General features: G+C 41.2%; 1 protein-coding gene across 1 annotated transcript; it reads right to left on the reverse strand.

Annotated features, from left to right (window-relative positions):
• Positions 1-38: 38 nt before the first annotated feature.
• ctsc (cathepsin C) lies at positions 39-9969 on the reverse strand. Its single transcript, XM_030404403.1, has 8 exons — positions 9350-9969; positions 8126-8271; positions 7206-7360; positions 5719-5874; positions 5484-5602; positions 2084-2215; positions 1383-1615; positions 39-1091 (listed from the first exon to the last, which is right to left on the reverse strand). The coding sequence occupies exons 1-8, from the start codon at positions 9507-9509 to the stop codon at positions 825-827; spliced, it is 1368 nt and encodes a 455-aa protein (XP_030260263.1). The 5' UTR covers positions 9510-9969; the 3' UTR covers positions 39-824.
• Between the last annotated feature and the right edge of the window lie 9586 nt (positions 9970-19555).

The following is a 19555-nucleotide window of genomic DNA, read 5'->3' on the forward strand; positions in this document are numbered from 1 at the left end:
GAAGATGGAAAACCATTTTAAACCAAACGAGACTCACATCAGTTTTGAAACGCTTTTATTCCGTTCAAATCAAAAACAGTGCAAATCTCACAAAACAATGGAAACACTTGCTTACGCTGAATTGGAGGCAGAATACAAAAAAGGCACAAGGTACAATTACTTAGATCCCTTTATGAATTGATTTTAAGAATCCCTTAAAAAAAATGCTCCACAGGGAAACAGTGGCAGTCATAGCTAAGATTTGATGCGAGGACAAAAGATAACACCATTCTCCCTGAGACAAAGAATCAAGGTGACTAGATAGAGCAAACACTGAGTCCTCAGCTCCCTTTAAATGTAACAATTAGAAGTTAGTAACCATAATTTGTCACAGTGTGCACCAATCCATTTTGATCCAGAGTTTGTGTCGGCAGTTACAGCTTCAAGAAAATCATTACAGGCAGCTAATTGTTGAAATCAGGACACATTTAAAACACTTAAACAACATGTTTGGCCAACAGATGTTTTCTTGTCGCTTTATGCTTTGAACTAATGTAGGATGAGATTTGCCTCATTTTACTACAGTCTCCAGTGTAAGGTGATATAAAACTCTCAGCTGGGTGTCACCTCATGTTACAAGTTACTCCCATAAGCCAGGTCTTTCCTGGAGAATCTATTCAGCTTAATGGTTATGTGTGTGATTATAGAGGAAGAAGACAGATGCTACCCATGTGAAGAATGGCAGATTTTGGCTCGAAAACAGCTAAGCTACATCGTGAAACTAATCTAAGTTGCACTCATCATCAAGACAGCCATTCGTTCTGTCGGCCCTGCGCTCGCAGCCTCTACAGTTTGGGGATGGGCTTGGCTGCGACTGCGATGCTCTCGATGGAACACTCGTCGCTTCCCCGGCGAATTCGGAAGTAGCCGTCCTCGCCCCAGGTGGTGCCCCAACTGTTCTTCACAATCCAGTACTTCTGCCCGGTCATGTGGCAGCGGCCATACCCCACCAAGAGCACAGCGTGGTTGGTCTCCTCGAAGGGATTATAGTTGTATGCCAGGCCTGTGTGGTGGTAGATGCCCTCCTTGTAGTGCATGAAGTCAGGGTAGACCTGTTGAAAGAAAGGGAACATTTACCTTATTTTTCATTACTTTGTGTCAAATTCAAGTTACACACAAGAAGGAGAAAGGGTTGCTGAGTTGTAAAGGAAGTACAGAGAAGCTTTCGTAAAGGATAGAAAGGTTAGATACATGATCCAAATTAATGGCATGTTGGCGTTTTGTCTTTCAAATTATGACAACACAGGTTAAACTCTACGTAAACTCTAAACCACACCGACGGAGCAAAAACTCCAAATGCTAAGTGAGCACATATACTGTACATATAGGACTAGCTGTTGTACCTCAAAGGCCACTCCCATGGGTCCATTCTTGACCAGTTCCAACATCATGGCCATCTCACTGCAGCCGCCATAAAACCCACCGACGTAGTAGTACTCTGCTGTGTAAACGCGTCTGCAATTTTGAGGAACGCCACAGGGAGAATCCTTTCCAACGTATGGGAAGCATGACTCGTCCACCAAGCCGAAATCCTGCGCATACTTCCCGATCAGGTAAGGGAACCCACCATCACAACCTTAAAGTGGAGAGATGAATATTAAATCTGGTTTGTTCAACAGGTCTACAAGCTATGGTTACCAATTATGTATTTTGTTGTGAGGTTGTCATGACTTTAACAAAGGGTGAAATCTCTTATGTGATCAAAGAAAGAATATGAATGTGGCTTAGTGAATACTAATCAGGGCAGTTGTGAAACGCTGCACTTTCTAAAAAGCAGTTGGGTTCAAAGTTACGAAAAACCCTTAAGCACCACTTGTTCTGATTAGAGAGGAAGGCAGCCTGGAGTTTTCCCACATACAGCAGTAAAACAATCATCCATGATTATTGCTTCTCACAATATGAATATTCTACAGAGTACATCATGTATATTTTTAAACCTCTACCTGATTAATATCAGCAATAATATGCACCAGCTATTTTAATGTAAAATGAAGTGATATGGTTGGAAAACCAGACAGATTTTATTTTAGATTTGTGTGTTCACCTTGAGAATATTCAGAACAGGAGACCACTTGTTGCGGGCTGAGGATGGGAGTGTCACTGTTGTTGGTGAGGATCCGAAGACGAGCCTCCAGCATTCCCATGGTGGCAAAGGAGTAGCAGCTGCCACACGAAGCTGAAACAGAGCGTTAAGAGTTTTACACATGAGTTATTACCTCAAGTGATAAGTAAAAAAACAAAAAAATATCTGGAGATATCCTACAGATATGAACAGAAATGGAACGCCAAAGTACACATATATAGTATTTCTTATTTCTATACATTTGTATTCTTTAGTTTTTATTGATGTCATTTTTGTTGCATTTCCTAAATTATTTTATCTTAGATTTCATTATTCTATTTTTGTTAGCGTTTGTTTTTTCTTTATAATAGTGGAAGTCCATTGTAAAAGGCCTGTGGCTTCTTGACATCCCCTGATCTGTTATTCTTTCATTATCTGGATTCTATTGCTGTTTTATGTGTATGCAAATTACAAGAATACATTTAATTTAATTTCAGTTTCAGTTTTTGTTAAAAGTTAGAGCTAACTCTGGTCATTTCTGAGGCTATAATAACTGATGCTGTTGTACTAGCAAGCAAACAGGTTCTTCGAATATTTTGTGGCAAAAATGGAGACAAAGCAACGGAGACATCTTTTATTTTAACATGATGCAGCAAGACCACCAATAATGACCCCAAAAGGTACACCTGCACAACTTGATACAGCACCACTGACATTAAATCCTAATTACCTAAGACATTTATAACACTAGCCAGTACAGACGTTTCTGTAATGTTCCTGACTCAGTATAGTCAGCCGAATGAGTTGTACTGCATAATAATGGAGCAAAGCACACAGACAGATACACTGATTAAAGCCACTGGTTGCCCTCCATAGTATGAGACTCCAGCTTCTTAATAAAAAGCTCCACAGAAACAAATTAGGTCAGAGAGTAGAGGCTGCAGGGATCTGTCGGGTGGTTTAATTGCAGTAATGACTCAAGTCTGGATGACACTGAGAACAGTTTTTATTTGGGTATAAGACCTTAAGTCCCTTAATACTAATAAGGTGCAACAACCATTCATTCAATTTTAAAGACCTATGCTAGTGGGAAGATTTGCTGTCCTGATTTTTTTCTAATGATGGAATCAGTTAAAGTTTGTCATGTCTGACCCACAGGAATCTCTCACAGGACTTAAGATGAAGCTTTAAGTTGGTACAATGCCAGTTACACCTGCGTCTTCCCTTCACATTTGGCTGCACGTTATGCAAAGTACCAGCAATGTTCCTTTGCAAGACTATCCGGAGCAATTTCTCCTCAATCCTACCAATTTTTGTGAACTGAAATGGACACTGCAAGTGTCCACCTGACTAGTAAAACTGAAGCAACATAAGCTTCACAGCATTGCACAGTGGCTTAGAGGGCTTCTATTGAGCCACTCCAGCCCTCTTACAGATCCTTAAACCAAGTCCTACAGAGGCCCTCTCACACACTCAAAATACTCAGCACGTATAATCTCTCCACTCACACACTAGGCTGTGCAGAAACACAGGAGGAGAGCAGAGAGCAGACTCAGGCCTGCCAAGGGGTAGGCAAAGTCACTGGTGAGCCGCTGTCTGCTCTTACAGGCTGGCCACACTGGCTACGTGAGGTGCACACGTGCTCGGCATAATGTGTTACTTTTTTTATTTCGACTTCCATGTTAACAAGTGAGAGCAGCCACACTGGCGGCGTGAGTCGCACTTCATGCATGCATGTCAAGAAAGGGCTGCAGCGAGAGATTCAGAGTCTCACCTATTTTTACCGCGACATGTGCGCATTTCTCAGCAAACATAGACCTGAAAACGACCTGTAGACAGTCATATGGATGTGATAACACTGTCTGTGTGTGTAGAATATGTCACAGCCATGAGGAGAATTCACACAACAGGTAAAGGGCAGTGTGCGTTACTGTGCACTCCATTTTTTTTTCCAACTCAACCAGGACAAATCTGAAGCCATCCTCATTGCTTCCCCAGCCCCTCTCGGCAAAACCTCCCACCTGAGCTTCTCCATCCCCGATTTCATCACATCCACGGTTGCTGAAGTTAGAAACTTAGGCATCACCTTTGACTCCACCCTCTGCTTTGAATCACATATCAAAAACATCACAAAAACAGCCTTCTTCCATCTTAAGAACATCTCCAGACTCCACCCCTCTATCTCACTCTGTCACAGAAACACTCATTCATGCCTTCGTTACATCCAGACTGGATTACTGCAATAGCCTTCTCCTCGGATTGCTCAACAACAGACTAAAAAAACTTCAGCTGCCAGAGTCCTAACTCACACCTGGTCCTGGGAACACATCACCTCCACCCTTCAGCACCTGCAGTCCAATGCCAAATCACTTTTAAAACACTTTTTCTGGTTTTTAAATGTCTTCATGGCCTGGCACCTCCCCATCTATCCCGTCTTCTCCATCCCTATTCGCCACCCCGTTCACTACGTTCCTCTGATTCCCATCTCCTCTCCATTCCACCCTCTAGACTACGCTTTATTTGTTTTATGTATACTTAATTTGTATAAATGTAAATGGTCTGCATTTTTATAGCGCTTTTCCAGTCTAACGACAGCTCAAAGTGCTGTACAATACATGCCACATTCACCCATTCACACACACATTCATACACTGATGATGGAGGCTGCCATTGCAAGGCGCCAACTGCTCATCAGGAGCAATTTGGGGTTCAGTATCTTGCTCAAGGACACTTCGACATGCAATTAGACGACCCGCTCTACCCACTGAGCCACAGCCGCCCTATACTTCATTTGTATACTTCATTTTGCTGCTTGACTGCTGTTTGTTTTTGTAAAGTGTCCTTGAGTGACCTGAAAGGCGCTTATAAATAAAATGTATTATTATTATTATTATTATTTTTCTTTCCCTCTCTTCTTCCCTCTTTTCCCCCCTCCCACTTTCTCACTCTTTCAACGGGGGTAAATGAAAATCATGTCATCATATTTATGATAATTCTCAGTGGTATACTCCATGTAAACAGATAGGACAGGCAGGAGACGGGCTGCAGCAGAAACACTTTTTATGGACACATACAAGTGAGCAGCGGCAGCTAAGCAACACACACCCACACCACACCCACTACACTACACAAACAGCCAATGTGTCCAGCCTTATACTGAGGGCTGCTCAAGTGTTAAGGTACGGCTCTGTCTGCCTCTGATCTGGTTTTCTGTTTTGTTTTGGCATCCTTATAGTAAAATGTGTGTCATCGTGTGTGCAAAGGTGAATTACAGTTATCTCCCAATCTGTTTAGAGCTGACTTTTTCCCATTCTAACTCACTAACTTTGCATTTGAACAGTCCAAATCAAAAAGTTTCTGCAAAACAACGACTGAATGTCACCTTGGTTTCGCACAGGGCTGACGAAGTTAACTTCATTAACGTTTCTCCAATCCCAGCGCTCAGGTAGAGCTGCTGCCATCTTGGCTACCTCGGCTGTCACAGGCATGGGGCGAACACGCCTAAAGTAAAAGAAAAACAATCCCATTTGAATCACAACGGCATCAGCTGTCAGACATTTTGTGCAAAAGCTTGTCGCACTTACACTCCATCAAAAGTAATGCAGGAAAATACTCACCTGGGGATACGGGAAGCGGGCCCCCCTGCTCGGTTGATCAACTCCTGCAAAGTGTACATCTCATGCTCTTTGTAGGCCACAGCCTTCCAGGATTTCTGGACTGAGTTGATGGAGTCGATGAAGTCCATGTTGTGTTTGTACGGCTCCTGGAGCAACCTGGAGGGGCGAGATGTGACGTTATTTGAGTGTGAGTGTGTGAGTGCGAGTGTCTGCCCCAGAACCAGAAGAGGGGAGCGTAGAACAACTCCCAACACAATACAAGTCATTTACACAGTGACCACAGCGTCCACAACAGCATCAAATGCAGGTTAGTAAAAGTTCAGCCAAGGGAAGAACAGCAACTCTAATGTTACCCTTTCAAATCAACTCATTTTGAAAGTGTAAATCATTACCATGGGTGCAAGGTTTCACATTTAATAGTGGGCGACAGATTAAGTATAAACATTTCAGCAACAATTGTGAGCTTTGCGTAAGTGAGGAAAATAAGACATGACACAGTCTGAAGTGTGAAGACGCCTGTTCTGATTTAGCAAACTTCAAGAGAAAAACCACTCTTGCCATGCACTCCCCTACTGCTTGTAAGCTGTGTGGAAACGGTCTCTTTTTTAAGTAGGATGTTGAGCATTAATGTGTACCAAATGTTGCCTGGCTGGATACTTTCAATTTCTAGCCCGAGCTGGACAGTTTTTCCAACTTACTGACCCCAGCTTTAAAAAGACATACCCCAAGTTCAACTGGTCCATCTTTGAATACTCTGAATAAAAGAGCTTGGATTTTGTACATTCTTTTCATTATGCAAAACTTGTTGAATCGATGCTTGAGAGCAGGCTGGGGCAAAGATGAACACAAATAGGTACATTTTGACTGAAAGCACGCAGCCTTTATACTTTATGATGTTATAGTACTTCAGATGATAATATGCTAAAACGCTATCATGACAATTGATGGTATTTGGTGAGTAAGTCAGACAACACAGTGGATACCAGCATTTAAATCAATGAGTCAATACACTAGATCACAAAAAATAAAAGTATTTTGCTCAAATATACTTTATGGTTCAAAATACAAACCGACATGTATCTACTGAACACTTGTAACCAACTTAAAAAATACTGGCAAAAATCCAACTGGTACAAAAGAGTCCAGGAAGCAGCTTTGCATTGCCAGAAACTGAGTCATGAAATTGACCCAAATATTCATTTCTCAGTCAGGTATTTTTGTATCAACCTGTTCAGCAACGTTTAAGCTTTCACATTCAGATCCCAGGCCCATTTCCGAGGGTTACCGAGGGTGAGTAACTCAGTTCACTTTAGAGAGGGAACATGTAGATTAAAGCAGAGAGCTCAATAGTACACTGAATGTGAGGATCGTCAACACTGCACTGTGCTGAGAATCTGACTACAAACAGAAGTCTTGGGTTTGTTAGCTTGTGTTCCTTTACTTGGAGATATTCACTGAGATGTACAAAGATATCATTATTTACGTACCTGCTTCTGAGGAGAGGTTTGAAATCTGTTCGGGGTGGCACTGGTGTCACCCTCTTCCCAACGAAACAGGCCCAGTTGTTTCCCAGGACATCATGGACCCAGCCTGGCAGGGTCTGGTCGCAGTAACTGGTCACCTTCGGGCCATCCTGGCTGTACTGCGAGTGTAGTGAGAGATTCATTCAGGGCTCGTCATTCTATATCCTACTCATGTAATTCTATACAAATGCACATACTTAAATTAACATCTGACTATTCACAGTACATTATTCTGACAATCAATAAGTTATTGGTTTAAGAAGGAAACACTGACATAATTATTATTTCATTCTTTTTTTTTAATCACCCATTCTGCTCAAACCACAACATTAACCTAAAACAAGTCCAGATAATGAGGAAGTTCATCTAGACGTAGATAGACCTTGACTTTGGTTTGCAGACAGAAGGATTATGACACTTCCTCCTACTCAGTGTCATGTGAGTGTCAAAGAATAGCACATGACTGAAAGATAAACTTCGAATATAGCTGCTTTAAATAGAGCAGATTTCCATCATATATCAGCACCCCCTTGGTGTACAGAAGTTATGCATATTTTCCAGATACTGCCTTGTCAGATGAAGGGAGAGGAAACTGAGTGATGATGAAACTAAACTTTTAATGTCAGGGAGATGCAACTTCCTTGCCACATCATTTCCAACGAACTTCTTATTGCTTCAAGTGACGACATAAAGTTTGTTATCTGGACTAAGTCAAGGAAGATTAACAGTGTATAACACAAGCTCAGTTATATTACAAGATTGTGATATCATGTAGCCCTCAGCAAGCATTTTAGTAGAGTGCAGGGAAAACCTGACAAGCCGAGGAATGACAGGGTTTTGCAAAATGAAAAGATCACTCAGACAAATTAATTCTGTCTTTTTACCTTGAAGAAGCCGAACCATTTGTATCCATTAATGACCACTTCAAAGCCCTGGTTGTAGATGAGGGTGAAGAAGCCGGTGTTCCCCAGCTCGTCTGTGGCTACAGACAGTTTCTCCAGGGTCACAGTCACTGTGCTCTCACCTGTAGCTGGGGAGGAACACCACGACACGAGATTAGTGTGCAGCTAATGATTATTTTTTTATTGATTAGCAGATAAATCCAGTCCCACAGCCCAAAGGGATGCCTCACGTCGCTTTTGAGAAAAATCCTTACAGTTAAAAAGGTGCAACATGTACGAATGGCGTCTTGTCTAACCTTTACTCAAATCAAATTGGGGACGGCATGTCACCAGAATAACCACTACCTGATGCCAACTGTCATTAGCTTGTTAGCCCAGTTAGCTGTGTGTCTAGCAACAGGGTACTATAGGGGTTTACACCTCTTGCACAGGAGCTTTGGACCTGTACAGGCCAGGGCTAACCAGTTAGCATGCTAACTTCAGTAGTTATCTCTGCAGCAAAAAAACATAGAGGTTGCAATATCAAAACTGTTTTTTTTTAAAAATGCATTCAACTAAAATTCTTACACACTGCACCTGTTATCAGTTTAATCAATTGATTGACTAATCATTGCAGCTCTACATACAAGGTGTTTCACTGCAGGGACTGATTAAGCTAGAGTCATCTTTTAGAATATCCATTCATTTGCTCTCGACAACAAAGTTTCAACAACCAATGCTCCTAAATAATGAGAATGATGCTATAATATAGTGTTGATGTCATGTAGGTGTTGACAGCCACTGCAGAGCTTTATCTCATTCCTTGGGTGCTCAAACAGACTTTTCACTTCCAAAGTTGACAGATTCTGATTCATGCATGATATAAATGTATGTTTAAGAGTGACATCACACATTTAATGGTAACATTTGAGGTGGCTTAAAGTATTTAACGTGAAGTCCCTTTGCTGGTCATAATCAGGATACACAATGAACAGCACTAAAAAAGAGACATGACACAGCACTGTGTTAGCAACAGGAGTATGAAATTAAAAGATTAAAAATGTCAAATCAAACATAAGGCATAAGGCCACACAATGAGGAAGTCTTGAGTGAATCACCTGCTCCTAGTCTATGTCTGGAAACCATGTCACGTGATTTCCAAATGAAACCGCTAGTGTCATCATATCTGATCAGTCCCATGATGTGGGGTTAGTCTTTTTTTCATACCTTCGGCGGAGCAGTTGACGGTCTTGTCGCGTCCTCCTTTCGACACCTGGAAGACCCATGTCCCCAGCAGGTCCTCATAGGTGCAGTTGGCCGGTGTGTCACCCCGGGACCCCTCAACCCAAAGCAGGAACACACACACCAGCACACCGCTCAGCCTCATCTTCACACACAGCTAGCTTACCTGCCCCCACACACACAAATGCACCTTAAGAACTACGCAGCCAGCTCTGCGTCTTCTGGGAAAAGCCTAAAAGTTTTGACCCTGTGTGTCTGTTGAGCACCTGTCTCACCCTGTGACTTCTCCACTTCCCTTTTGTCCGCTGACTGTTATTTATGCAAGCTGAAACTTTTCTACAAAGAGCTGCGTTTCAACGTCTACGGTCAAGATAGTTCACTGAAGCCCTATAGCACATGCGTGTAAGGATTGTCGTCTAGCGAACGTTCTAGGCAGTTAAAGTGTCCCGACATGAGCCCATTTTCAGATATTAGAGCAAATTAAAGAGTAATCCTAGAATTCTAACTTACGTATATTAATTGAATAACATATGTGCATAGCTAATTGCGACTTTTACACTCTTTCACTTCGGCTCTGTCTACTTTGGTGTAATCTAACAAGGAACCGAAGACCAGTGTTTCTCTCGCCCTCGACTGTCCTTTGTTTGTTGGTGGCTGTTTGGTTTCGGTTTCCTTGTCATGTGACCCGCCAGCTGCGGGCATGCGCAGTAGACTTGAGAGATGTACAGAGTGCAGTTGGAGCAAAATAAGAATTAAGGCAAGTTGCGTCTTTGCAACTTGTAATAAAGGAGCAAGTTATAGTTTTGGAGAAGAAATTCAAATGCAGACACTTAATATCTACAGTAGTAATGAGGTGATAATACAAACTCAGACATATATATATTTTTTCCATGACTAGATAAACAAGCTGTTATCAGAGGAAATAAGGTGAAGAACACAGTTTGAAGCTAGAAAAGTGGCAGGGTCTGCCAATTATAACTGAGAAACATCAGTAAAACAGTGTGAAATTGTATAGTCCTTTAAGTGTAATCCAGTCTGTTTAATCGGTTTATTTAGTCATGAAAACTAAAACTACACAGTGCACCTTTAATCTTCATGACTGAAAACTGAGATCTTTTGCCATTTTTATAGCTAAATTGCGTTAGCTTAAATTATATGTTTAGTTGAATAGTCCTATCAGAAAAAACTGAAAAAAGAAATTTGTGAAATTACATTTATATTAGCAGACGCTTTCGTCTAAAGCACATCAGCAGCTGTTAGGAGTTCAATATCTTGCCCATGGACACTTTGACATGCAGACCAGGGGAATCGAACCAACCAGAAAAAAAGTTTCAAGTTGTCCCCTCCAAAATTGATTTTTAGTTTCTACCCCCGGTTGTATATCTGTAGTTTCCATCAAAAACTATAGGTTAGTTTTCACAGCACATATTTTGTCAAAACAGAAAAAGCACCGCCAGGTGTAAATAAGAAAGAATTTATTATAATTGCATTCAGTTTAGGTGCCTCAATTCATGCACTGAATTCATTACAAAACACCACTGTTTTATGATTAAACAGGTTTTAAAGAAATCAAATTTCAACAATTTTATTTTAACCATTCATATTACTTCATAACCACACACCCCCCTTTTGGTTACTGCACATGCGATCGGCCACGGTATGGTTTGCGATGTCTAATCACCGTTTGGTTAAAAAGAATGGCACCAGTAATTTGGTCATGTAACACAGCTGAGACATCAACATGGTCATCACTGAAGCCTTTTGTGATGAGCCAGAGAGACTAAATGACATCACATCAGGAGCTGGCAGTGATTAGAGCTGCAGCAAATTGCCCTGTACATAGGCTGTCAGAGGTGATCTGAGGTCGAGGTGCCTTTCAGTGTATAAGCCCCAAAAACGTCTTTCCCTATTAGTTAACATAAATATGACAATAAGATCTTGTTGATCTCTTTTCCTTCCTTTGAGTCAAACAATTAGGTCTTATTTAGCACTTTGTAATCTTGTTGATAATGTTGTGGTAATCTAATAATCCCTATGGGGGAATTCTCTTTGTCTCCGGAGGGAGGTCAGAGAGTCAACTTGCCTGTTTGCTCGTGTATTTGTGTATGTGCATCACTGTAGCCTGATAGGTCTGTAGTTAAAGGGGTTAAAGAGCTTATTTTAGCCACCGGGCACTTAAGGGAAGTGCTGGAGGCTTTGATCACCATAGTAACTATGACATAGACTGACTCATCTCCTTGACAGACCATAATAAGCACTCATCTGAAGAAGGGACTGAAGAGGTATTAGTCACGCAGTCTCATTAGTGCCATTACAAAGTGTTTGTGTGGAAGTGTGTGCACATCAGTGTGGGCAGATGTGTACGTTACTGCATTTATGTGACAGTGTGCGTATATGAATGCCAGTGTGTGTGTGTGTGTGTGTATATGTGCCTATGCAATAAAGCTAAATAGAGGAGCAGGGAGCAGAGAGAGAGCGACAGAGACGGAGGGGTGATGTTATGAATGTTAACAGCCTGAGCCCACTGAGCTCCCTCTAAGAGTGACTCAGTGAAACTCGCGTTTCAATCTTGATATTGTTCTCGCTTCCACTGGCAGGAAATTAAAACTCAAGTGACTTTCAGTTCTGCTATATTGGCACCCACAGATTTGTCCTCTCCATGGGTTCCTCTCTCTCTCCATCATACTCTCTCTTCTTCCCTCATGCCTTTTCGGTTCCTCTCCTCTGCTCTCGGTTGGCTGTCTCCTTTCGGTTGCTTTCCATACTTTCCATAAATTTCTCGTTTATGTTTCCCCAGCACAACACAGGCTTGCGGTCTGCTCCATAAACACACTTACAGATATCATGCGACACAGAACCTGTCTCCGAACCCAATGTTAGACTCGGGAGGGGGGGAGTGGGCAATAAAAATGAAAAGGGCATCAGCTGTAAGAAGTCGGGCAACCTAGAGGGCACTTTATCAGCTGCAGCCATACCATAGGGGCATCAAAGAGCGCATTTTCACAGCGTTTTATTGTAACGTCCACCAGTGTGCCAACCTGTATACGTGGCAATTATTTTCTTGATTAATCGATTATACATTTGGACTTTAAAATGTCATAAAAATCATTCTAAAAAACATCAATCACTATTTCCCAGAGCCAGAGGTGACATATTTTAATGTTTCATTATGTCCAAAATTGGTCCAAAATCCCCAAATAACACATTTACAGTGAAACAATGGTGAGAAAAGTAGCAGATCCTCACATTTGAGAAGATGGAACCACTTGCTGGGCTAATTGTTCAGCTCAGCCTGGGTGCAAGTACTTGTGTCTCAGTGTGTGTGTGTGTGTGTGTGTGTGTGTGTGTGTGTGTGTTTACAGATGTACTGGCAGTAAAGTTGTTGCAGGCCAGCCCAACCTACATAAAAATATAAACAAAAAATATGAAAATCTAGGGGGGAATGCTCTGTGCCCGCTACTTGGACAATAAATAACAAATGCTTCTTCTGGGTATAACAAACAAATGCCTCCTACAAGCCCCAGCAAGAAATAAAATGTTAAACTGAAGGTGTATAGGAGCTTGGAATTTATGTGGTTCCCAAATAAACACCGTTTCCACCTCTACTCCTCAACCAGGAGTCAGTCTCTCCACCTGCGCACAGGTGATCTGAACCCCCTGCAATTAGTCATGAGGGATTTTGGAAAACCAGCCCAAAACAAAGAAAAATCTCAAGTCTCAAACAACTGGACTGCTACGTGTGTGTGAGAATATTAAGCATTGCCTCCATCCTTTTTCCACCAGTTCCTCGCTCCCTGCACACAGCTCTGTTGGAGCCTGCATCGCTTGTGTATTTTGTAACGCTACATTTATGCAAATTTAAACTCTGGATGAATTACTGAATTTAATATAACTGTAATAATAAAAGTAATTGATGAAAGCGTTTGCTCCGCTCCTCGGTTCAGACCGGCTGAGTCATGTTAAGAGCTGTTAAATACGTGATGAACATCTGTGACTAAATTGCCTTCATTTATATACCGCTGTTTCAAAGCCGTTCGGCGCCTCATGTCGCTTGAGTGTGACTGCAGAAAACACTTTTCCCTCAGTGCGTTCATCAGTTTTTGGGTCCTTCTTGATGGGTGCTGCATGATGGTTCGAGCTGAGAGGGTCTCATAAAGCCAATAAAACCCCATTGAAGCGAGCTGATAGAACTGATCACATCGTGTCTAACAACATCTCTCAGCCGCACTAACACCATTGCCTTCTCTGCCTTTTTCTCTGTTTTGTCACTCACAAGGGACGCAACGGCAGCAGCATTTCATTAAGTCGTTGGAGGTGTGGGTGGAGCCACTCCATCGCAGAGTGGGGTTGGCCACTCGGGCCTTGTGGTGTTAACGCTGCATCCTTCACATTTAAATGGAGTCCTCTGGAGTGGCTTCACGGTCAGTTACCTCAGCCATAAGCATTCCACCTACACACGAAAGAAGTGTGCAAAGTGGAATGAATGTTTTCACCTTCCTCATACGTCCAGTGCCCACACATAAGTGCTGCGTGTGTACATACGCGCAGCTAATGTATACGTCCATGCACACGCATGCACGGCCTGACACTCACTGTTAACCACATGCTGCCATGACACCCCATTGCCCACACAGTCTTTATATAGAGAGTCAGCATACCATTTACATGAGAACAAGCAACACCCAACACTGATTGCAGTGAATGTACATTGTAGGATGCTGAATGAGGATTAGTCACGGTACGACCTGGTTTTGTTTCTTGTTGTTTCTTTTTGAATGCCATGCAATGCCGAGCAGTTACTTATTTGCGAATGTAAGAAGACAAACGCACACTCACTGATTTCCTTACTGGACCAAACACACAGCTCAGTTAACAACCAAGTGTAAGGAGGTGTAACGGAGAAGAGATCCCTCTGTCTTCATGTTCCTTTTAATATCACAGGTGCAATCAGGTTTTTATCCACTTAAAAACATGCCAGCGGAGGGCTTTATTGATGGTAATATTATAATCTTTGCTGACGTGTCTTTGTTGTTTGGGTTTGATCGTGCTGCAAATCACTGGTTGTGGTTGATTTGAAATCTGCCTGATCGTAATTGCTGAAAGCCTGATTACTATACTTTTTAACCAATGGCATAGGTCTTTACCGAAGAGAGTACGACTCTCAAACATTGTCCCACAAAAACTCAAACACTGGAGCTGTTTATTTAAAGCTGACATGCAGAGACATCCGTTGTTATCCGTGATCACTAAATCAATACATATTCCTCTAGAGACAAACACACACACGTGAGCATCGCACAGGAAGCAAATATTGATGCAGCCACTGCAGATAAACACATCAATGACCAAGCAGGGCTGATGAATGTGTTTCTGAACATATAACACGTACTTACCGCTGCCTCCATTCTAACATCAAACCAATTCCTACCTGCTAGCCTTATATTTTTTTTAACAATTTTTGTACTCCTGTTGTTTGCCTATTTACTCTTCATCCATCCATTTCCTTGAACAGCGGGTAATTTGCAACAATTTTGGAGATTTCTTCTTTGACAGGGCTATTTCTGTACTGACATTTGGAGAGGAGGAAAGAGCGGGACGGTGGGGAGGAGTGACAGAGGCAAATGGAGGCTGGTGATCGGGCCAGACCAGGAGGAGACGAGGAGAGAGAATGAAAGATGGCAGGGTAATTTTATTGTCTTGACCTGCATGCCTTCAGTTAAATGAGCAAAATGTTTTTCGGGGGCTGATTCATAGCCGAGCTGTGTCCCTCTGTCACAGCGGCTGCCATGTCGCTGGGACGCTGGAGGAGACGGAGGAGGAAGCAAATATCACAGGAGCTGTCAAGGTGCTGTCTGGCAGCTTCCACTGACTGGGTTCAATGTGGAGGCCAGAGACTCACAGACTGTTGAGTTTAGTTGTGGTGGGCGATCAAACTGGGAGCTCGTCCAAATACTGGATGAAAGATATCCAACGCATACTGGGTTCTTTCTCCAGACCTGTACTGCGAGGTCTGATTCATTTCCATTAATTATTTTCTAACTTTTGCACGATGATTGCTGCAACGATTATTTATTCATTTGTAATTGACTGTATGGATCTGGTGGATGTGGTACATGGTGTACAATAGCTGAAGCGGGAGTTGGAATTAACAAAGGACTGTGGTGGCTTCAGGGTCATGGGGCCGAGTATTGATCTGAGTGCTTTGTTCTTTAAAAACACCCCAAAAAAACAAAAACGAAGCCTCACTCTGAGGAACTCACTGAACACAAGACACAAAGATGTGGATTTGCTGATTGATGGGGTCAGAATTTGCAGAAGTAGTCTCTTATTACAAGAGTAACATTCTTCATCCATTTATTATAGTAAATAATACTATAGTTAATAATTGCATAATAGTTTGTTGCTCCTTCAGTCGCTAGAAATTAAAACCAAGCTGCGATGCTTCCTCCGCCCAGGCCTTTTTATATTCTGAACCTGCATCGACTCTGGCACAGGAGTGAACAGTGTTGTGAAGTTTAAACAACAGTAACATTTACTGTTTTACTGGGATCCATAATTTTCCTACCCATTCCAGATCAGAGCAGATTCTGTCCCAGTTTACCTAGTTTGATATTTGCTTTGCTTTTGGCATTACACATTTCTAATATAACTACAGAATTACAATTAGGAAATTGCAACCGTACAGCAGATACTGACAGCCACGTTCAACCCCCTCAGCTGTAAATTTCATTCTTCTCAATTTTATTTAGATTCTATCACAAACAAGAAAAGGAATCCGAGGTATGCTTACTTCATCTGCACTGTCAGTCATGTTGAATCCCAATTCGAACGCTGTAGTGATCATTCTTAATTACTGATCGACTGATTAGTAGCCTGGTTGATTATCTAGCATTTTTCCAAATAAAGAATGTGTTATTTTGGCTCTGATGCAGCTACGTACCTGCATTAATGTGTCCATCACTTTAATGTTGCAGCTGGTGATTTTGGTGATCTACAATAATACACCACAACAGTCCATAATAGTTATTTTGTATTTTGTAATAACCAGTAACTAATGTTACCAAATGAACGTAGTGGCATGAATATTTGCCTTCAAATTGTGTATACAGTATACATACAGAAGCTGAAATGTTTAGAATATTTTATTTTACTAGAAATGTATATATGTATATCAATTCCATGTATCAGCTATAGGTCTTCTTTATTACTAACATTCCTGTGAGTATACCCGGAAAAAAACATATTGGTCGATTCTAACACTTAATCAATTAATAATCAACAACCCTGTATTCACACAGTGTGGTTATCTCATGATGTGTATAGACAAGATGCTTTTGGATTAAAAGCCTGGTGAGCGTAGTTAAAGATAGGTTGACTGTGTGTTCTGTATACTGTGTCTGCACATGGTTTGTATTTAAATGCCTGTAACCGTCTTATTAAATAACATCTGGCTGAAAAGAAGGAAACGACAATGAGGTTAATCATAGTTTTTTTTAATAATGGTTTCAATAATGATTCAAAGGTACTTCGAAGTACACTTACACAATGATTCATCAATGGCAAAAATAACAAAACAAAAAGAAGCAAAATGCAAAACTCTCTTTATTCATTACCCTTTTTACCCCACACCATATCCCATCTCTGGTCTGACTCCACAGCACTGCTGTATGGTCACACCAGCTGGAGGGCCCCAGAATTGTTTGTTACATCCCGGTGAGAAACAACACAAAGAGAACCATTTCATCCTGACGAGCTGTAAAGTTATAATGAATGCCCAGTGACGTTTGGTTCCATTTTAGGAAGGCTACTTCCAGCTTGGTCTCGGTGCTCAGTGGGTGACTGCAGTGAGTCAAACTATGGTGACTTTTAAAAATCCACCTGTTAATGCCAGAGTGCTTTTTTAGCACAGTGTTTCTACAGCGAGGACAAGTGCTCAACGAAAGATTTAACGTGTTCCCAACACAATTACACAATCACAGAGTTACTTCCTGGTATGTGGATGTGTAGCGAGCTAGAGCTGCCTAATGCTCGTCTAACTTTCGGTGCCCACTGATTTTCGTTTCGCACATTTTGGGAAGGCTTGCGGTTCTTCTCAGATTCCATTAATGCATCTGCACTTCCTGTCTTTCATATTTTTTCATCTCGCTAACAACAAAAGCAAAAAGCAGGGACAGAGGAAGCAGAGCAACATGGTATTGCCTTATGGGATGCAAAGGACAACAAAAATAAAGAAAATGTATAAATTTTTTTTCTTTTATTTGCCAGCTGATTCTCTCAGTTGTTGCATGGTCCAACTGTACCACCACCCCTAAAAACATCACCTAAGATAAGAACATATTCATGGATAGGTGTAAATCTTGCCAGATTCAATATTTTGGGGTGAATTCTGTAAAAGATAAATGAGTGAACTTATTGGCTAGCATAAAAGTGTTTTGTTATTGCCGCAAAACAACAGACAAAATGTGACTGTGAGCATATACTCCTCGTTCTTGTGATAAAAACACTGTATATTAAAAGAACATGGAGCATCCTGTCAACACTGCCCACTCTTCTTTGTCTTTCCTGTTCCCAATGGCAACAGATCAGCCAGAGAGGGGTCTTCACAGGCACCGCCGTGGGCTATTTTGGAATGAGTAGATAAAGATCCATTAATTGGTAGATGAGAAGAACTCTGTTTGGCCAAAACGGTCCTTTTGGGAGCCTCTGAAAAGCCTGCGAACAATCTAGGCCCCAGTGTCTGTGATAAACAATGAGGAATCCCTTAGATTTATTTAGAGAGCAAACCTTTCTGAGTAAACCATTTTATCTCATTGTATAATGGTTGAGGCTAGTTTTAAGCCAACTTCTGGGCATAAACATAATTAATGAACCTAAAAATCTGTTGACGACTACAACCCCCCAACTCACCTGTCATCAACCCTCCCCCCCAAAAAAGCCACTTAGAAACATACTGCCTAGAGCCATATATTCTCACACTGCACATTTCACAAAGCTGAGTGAAAATATTAAGTATTGAAACAAATATCCAAATATAAAACCATCTTCCATGATCACACCAATATAAAGCATCAAATTACATTCTACAGTTCTGAACACTGGAGGTGACAAAAACCGAAAAACCAACACATCGGAGCTTTAAAAGTTGTGTTTGTCAGAAGTAAATCATTCATGAAATGTGTCTAAGGGTGGATAAACACTACAAGACCTCCTTTATAAAATCGTTACTTAAAGTTATCTTCATCGCATTTACAAAATGTTTAGGAAAAAAATAGATATAATTTTTTTTCTCACCATAGAAACTTGAGTAGATTTGATTGCAGTTAAACCAGGTTTGTGTCTTGTTCATCCACCCGAGGTAAGAAAAAAATGCAGAAGCACTTGAAATAAAAAGACGAGAGAAAGTTGGCACTGAGTGGAGGAGTTTATGTCAGCCACAGGAGTTTAGGGATACGCTGAAATTTAATCTAAATAAATGACTAATTAACATTTATTGTACATGTTAATTTCCGTTATAATAATTTTCTGCCTGGAGTTAATAAATACTTTAAAATTAAAAAATATATTACATTCTGTACACATTCATCTTCCCTTTAATCATGTTTATGGTACCCCTACATCGTCTTTGTTATTATCAAAATGAAGCCTGAACTAGCCGCTCCAACAAGCACGGTTGAATTAATGTGTTGATAGATCTGGGTTGTAAAACTGATTGGAACACAGCACAACGCCTTAATCTATATGCAGATGAGCTGCTTTTGTTGAGAATAAGTTAAATTTGTTTTCCACGTCAGTGTACCCAAAAAAACGCAAACACATGTACGCTTGCTTACAAAAATGTCTACAACAACCGAAAAGTAGTCTTGATTATCTCAGGTGATCAGTAAGAATGTAAACATCACTTCTTCTAGGCAACATTCATCTCCTTATTTATATCTCTAACACTCTACTGAAAATAGAATCTCATCAGAATTTAAAGCAAGGGGTATCAACAGGAATTTCCTGTGCGTTTGTGTCCACAACAGCAAACCAAACAAGACGGATTATGATGAAGAATAGAAAGCACACAACATAACACCATGTTCATTCACTGCCCATCATGCCCTGCCCAAATACCTCTGTGTTATACGGTGTGATGTCACAGCTACATTTGGTTTAATTCTCTAATAAATAGAAACACGGGATGAGTTTGTT

Source organism: Sparus aurata, chromosome 2, assembly GCF_900880675.1.
Source record: "Sparus aurata chromosome 2, fSpaAur1.1, whole genome shotgun sequence".
NCBI classification, from domain to species: domain Eukaryota; kingdom Metazoa; phylum Chordata; class Actinopteri; order Spariformes; family Sparidae; genus Sparus; species Sparus aurata.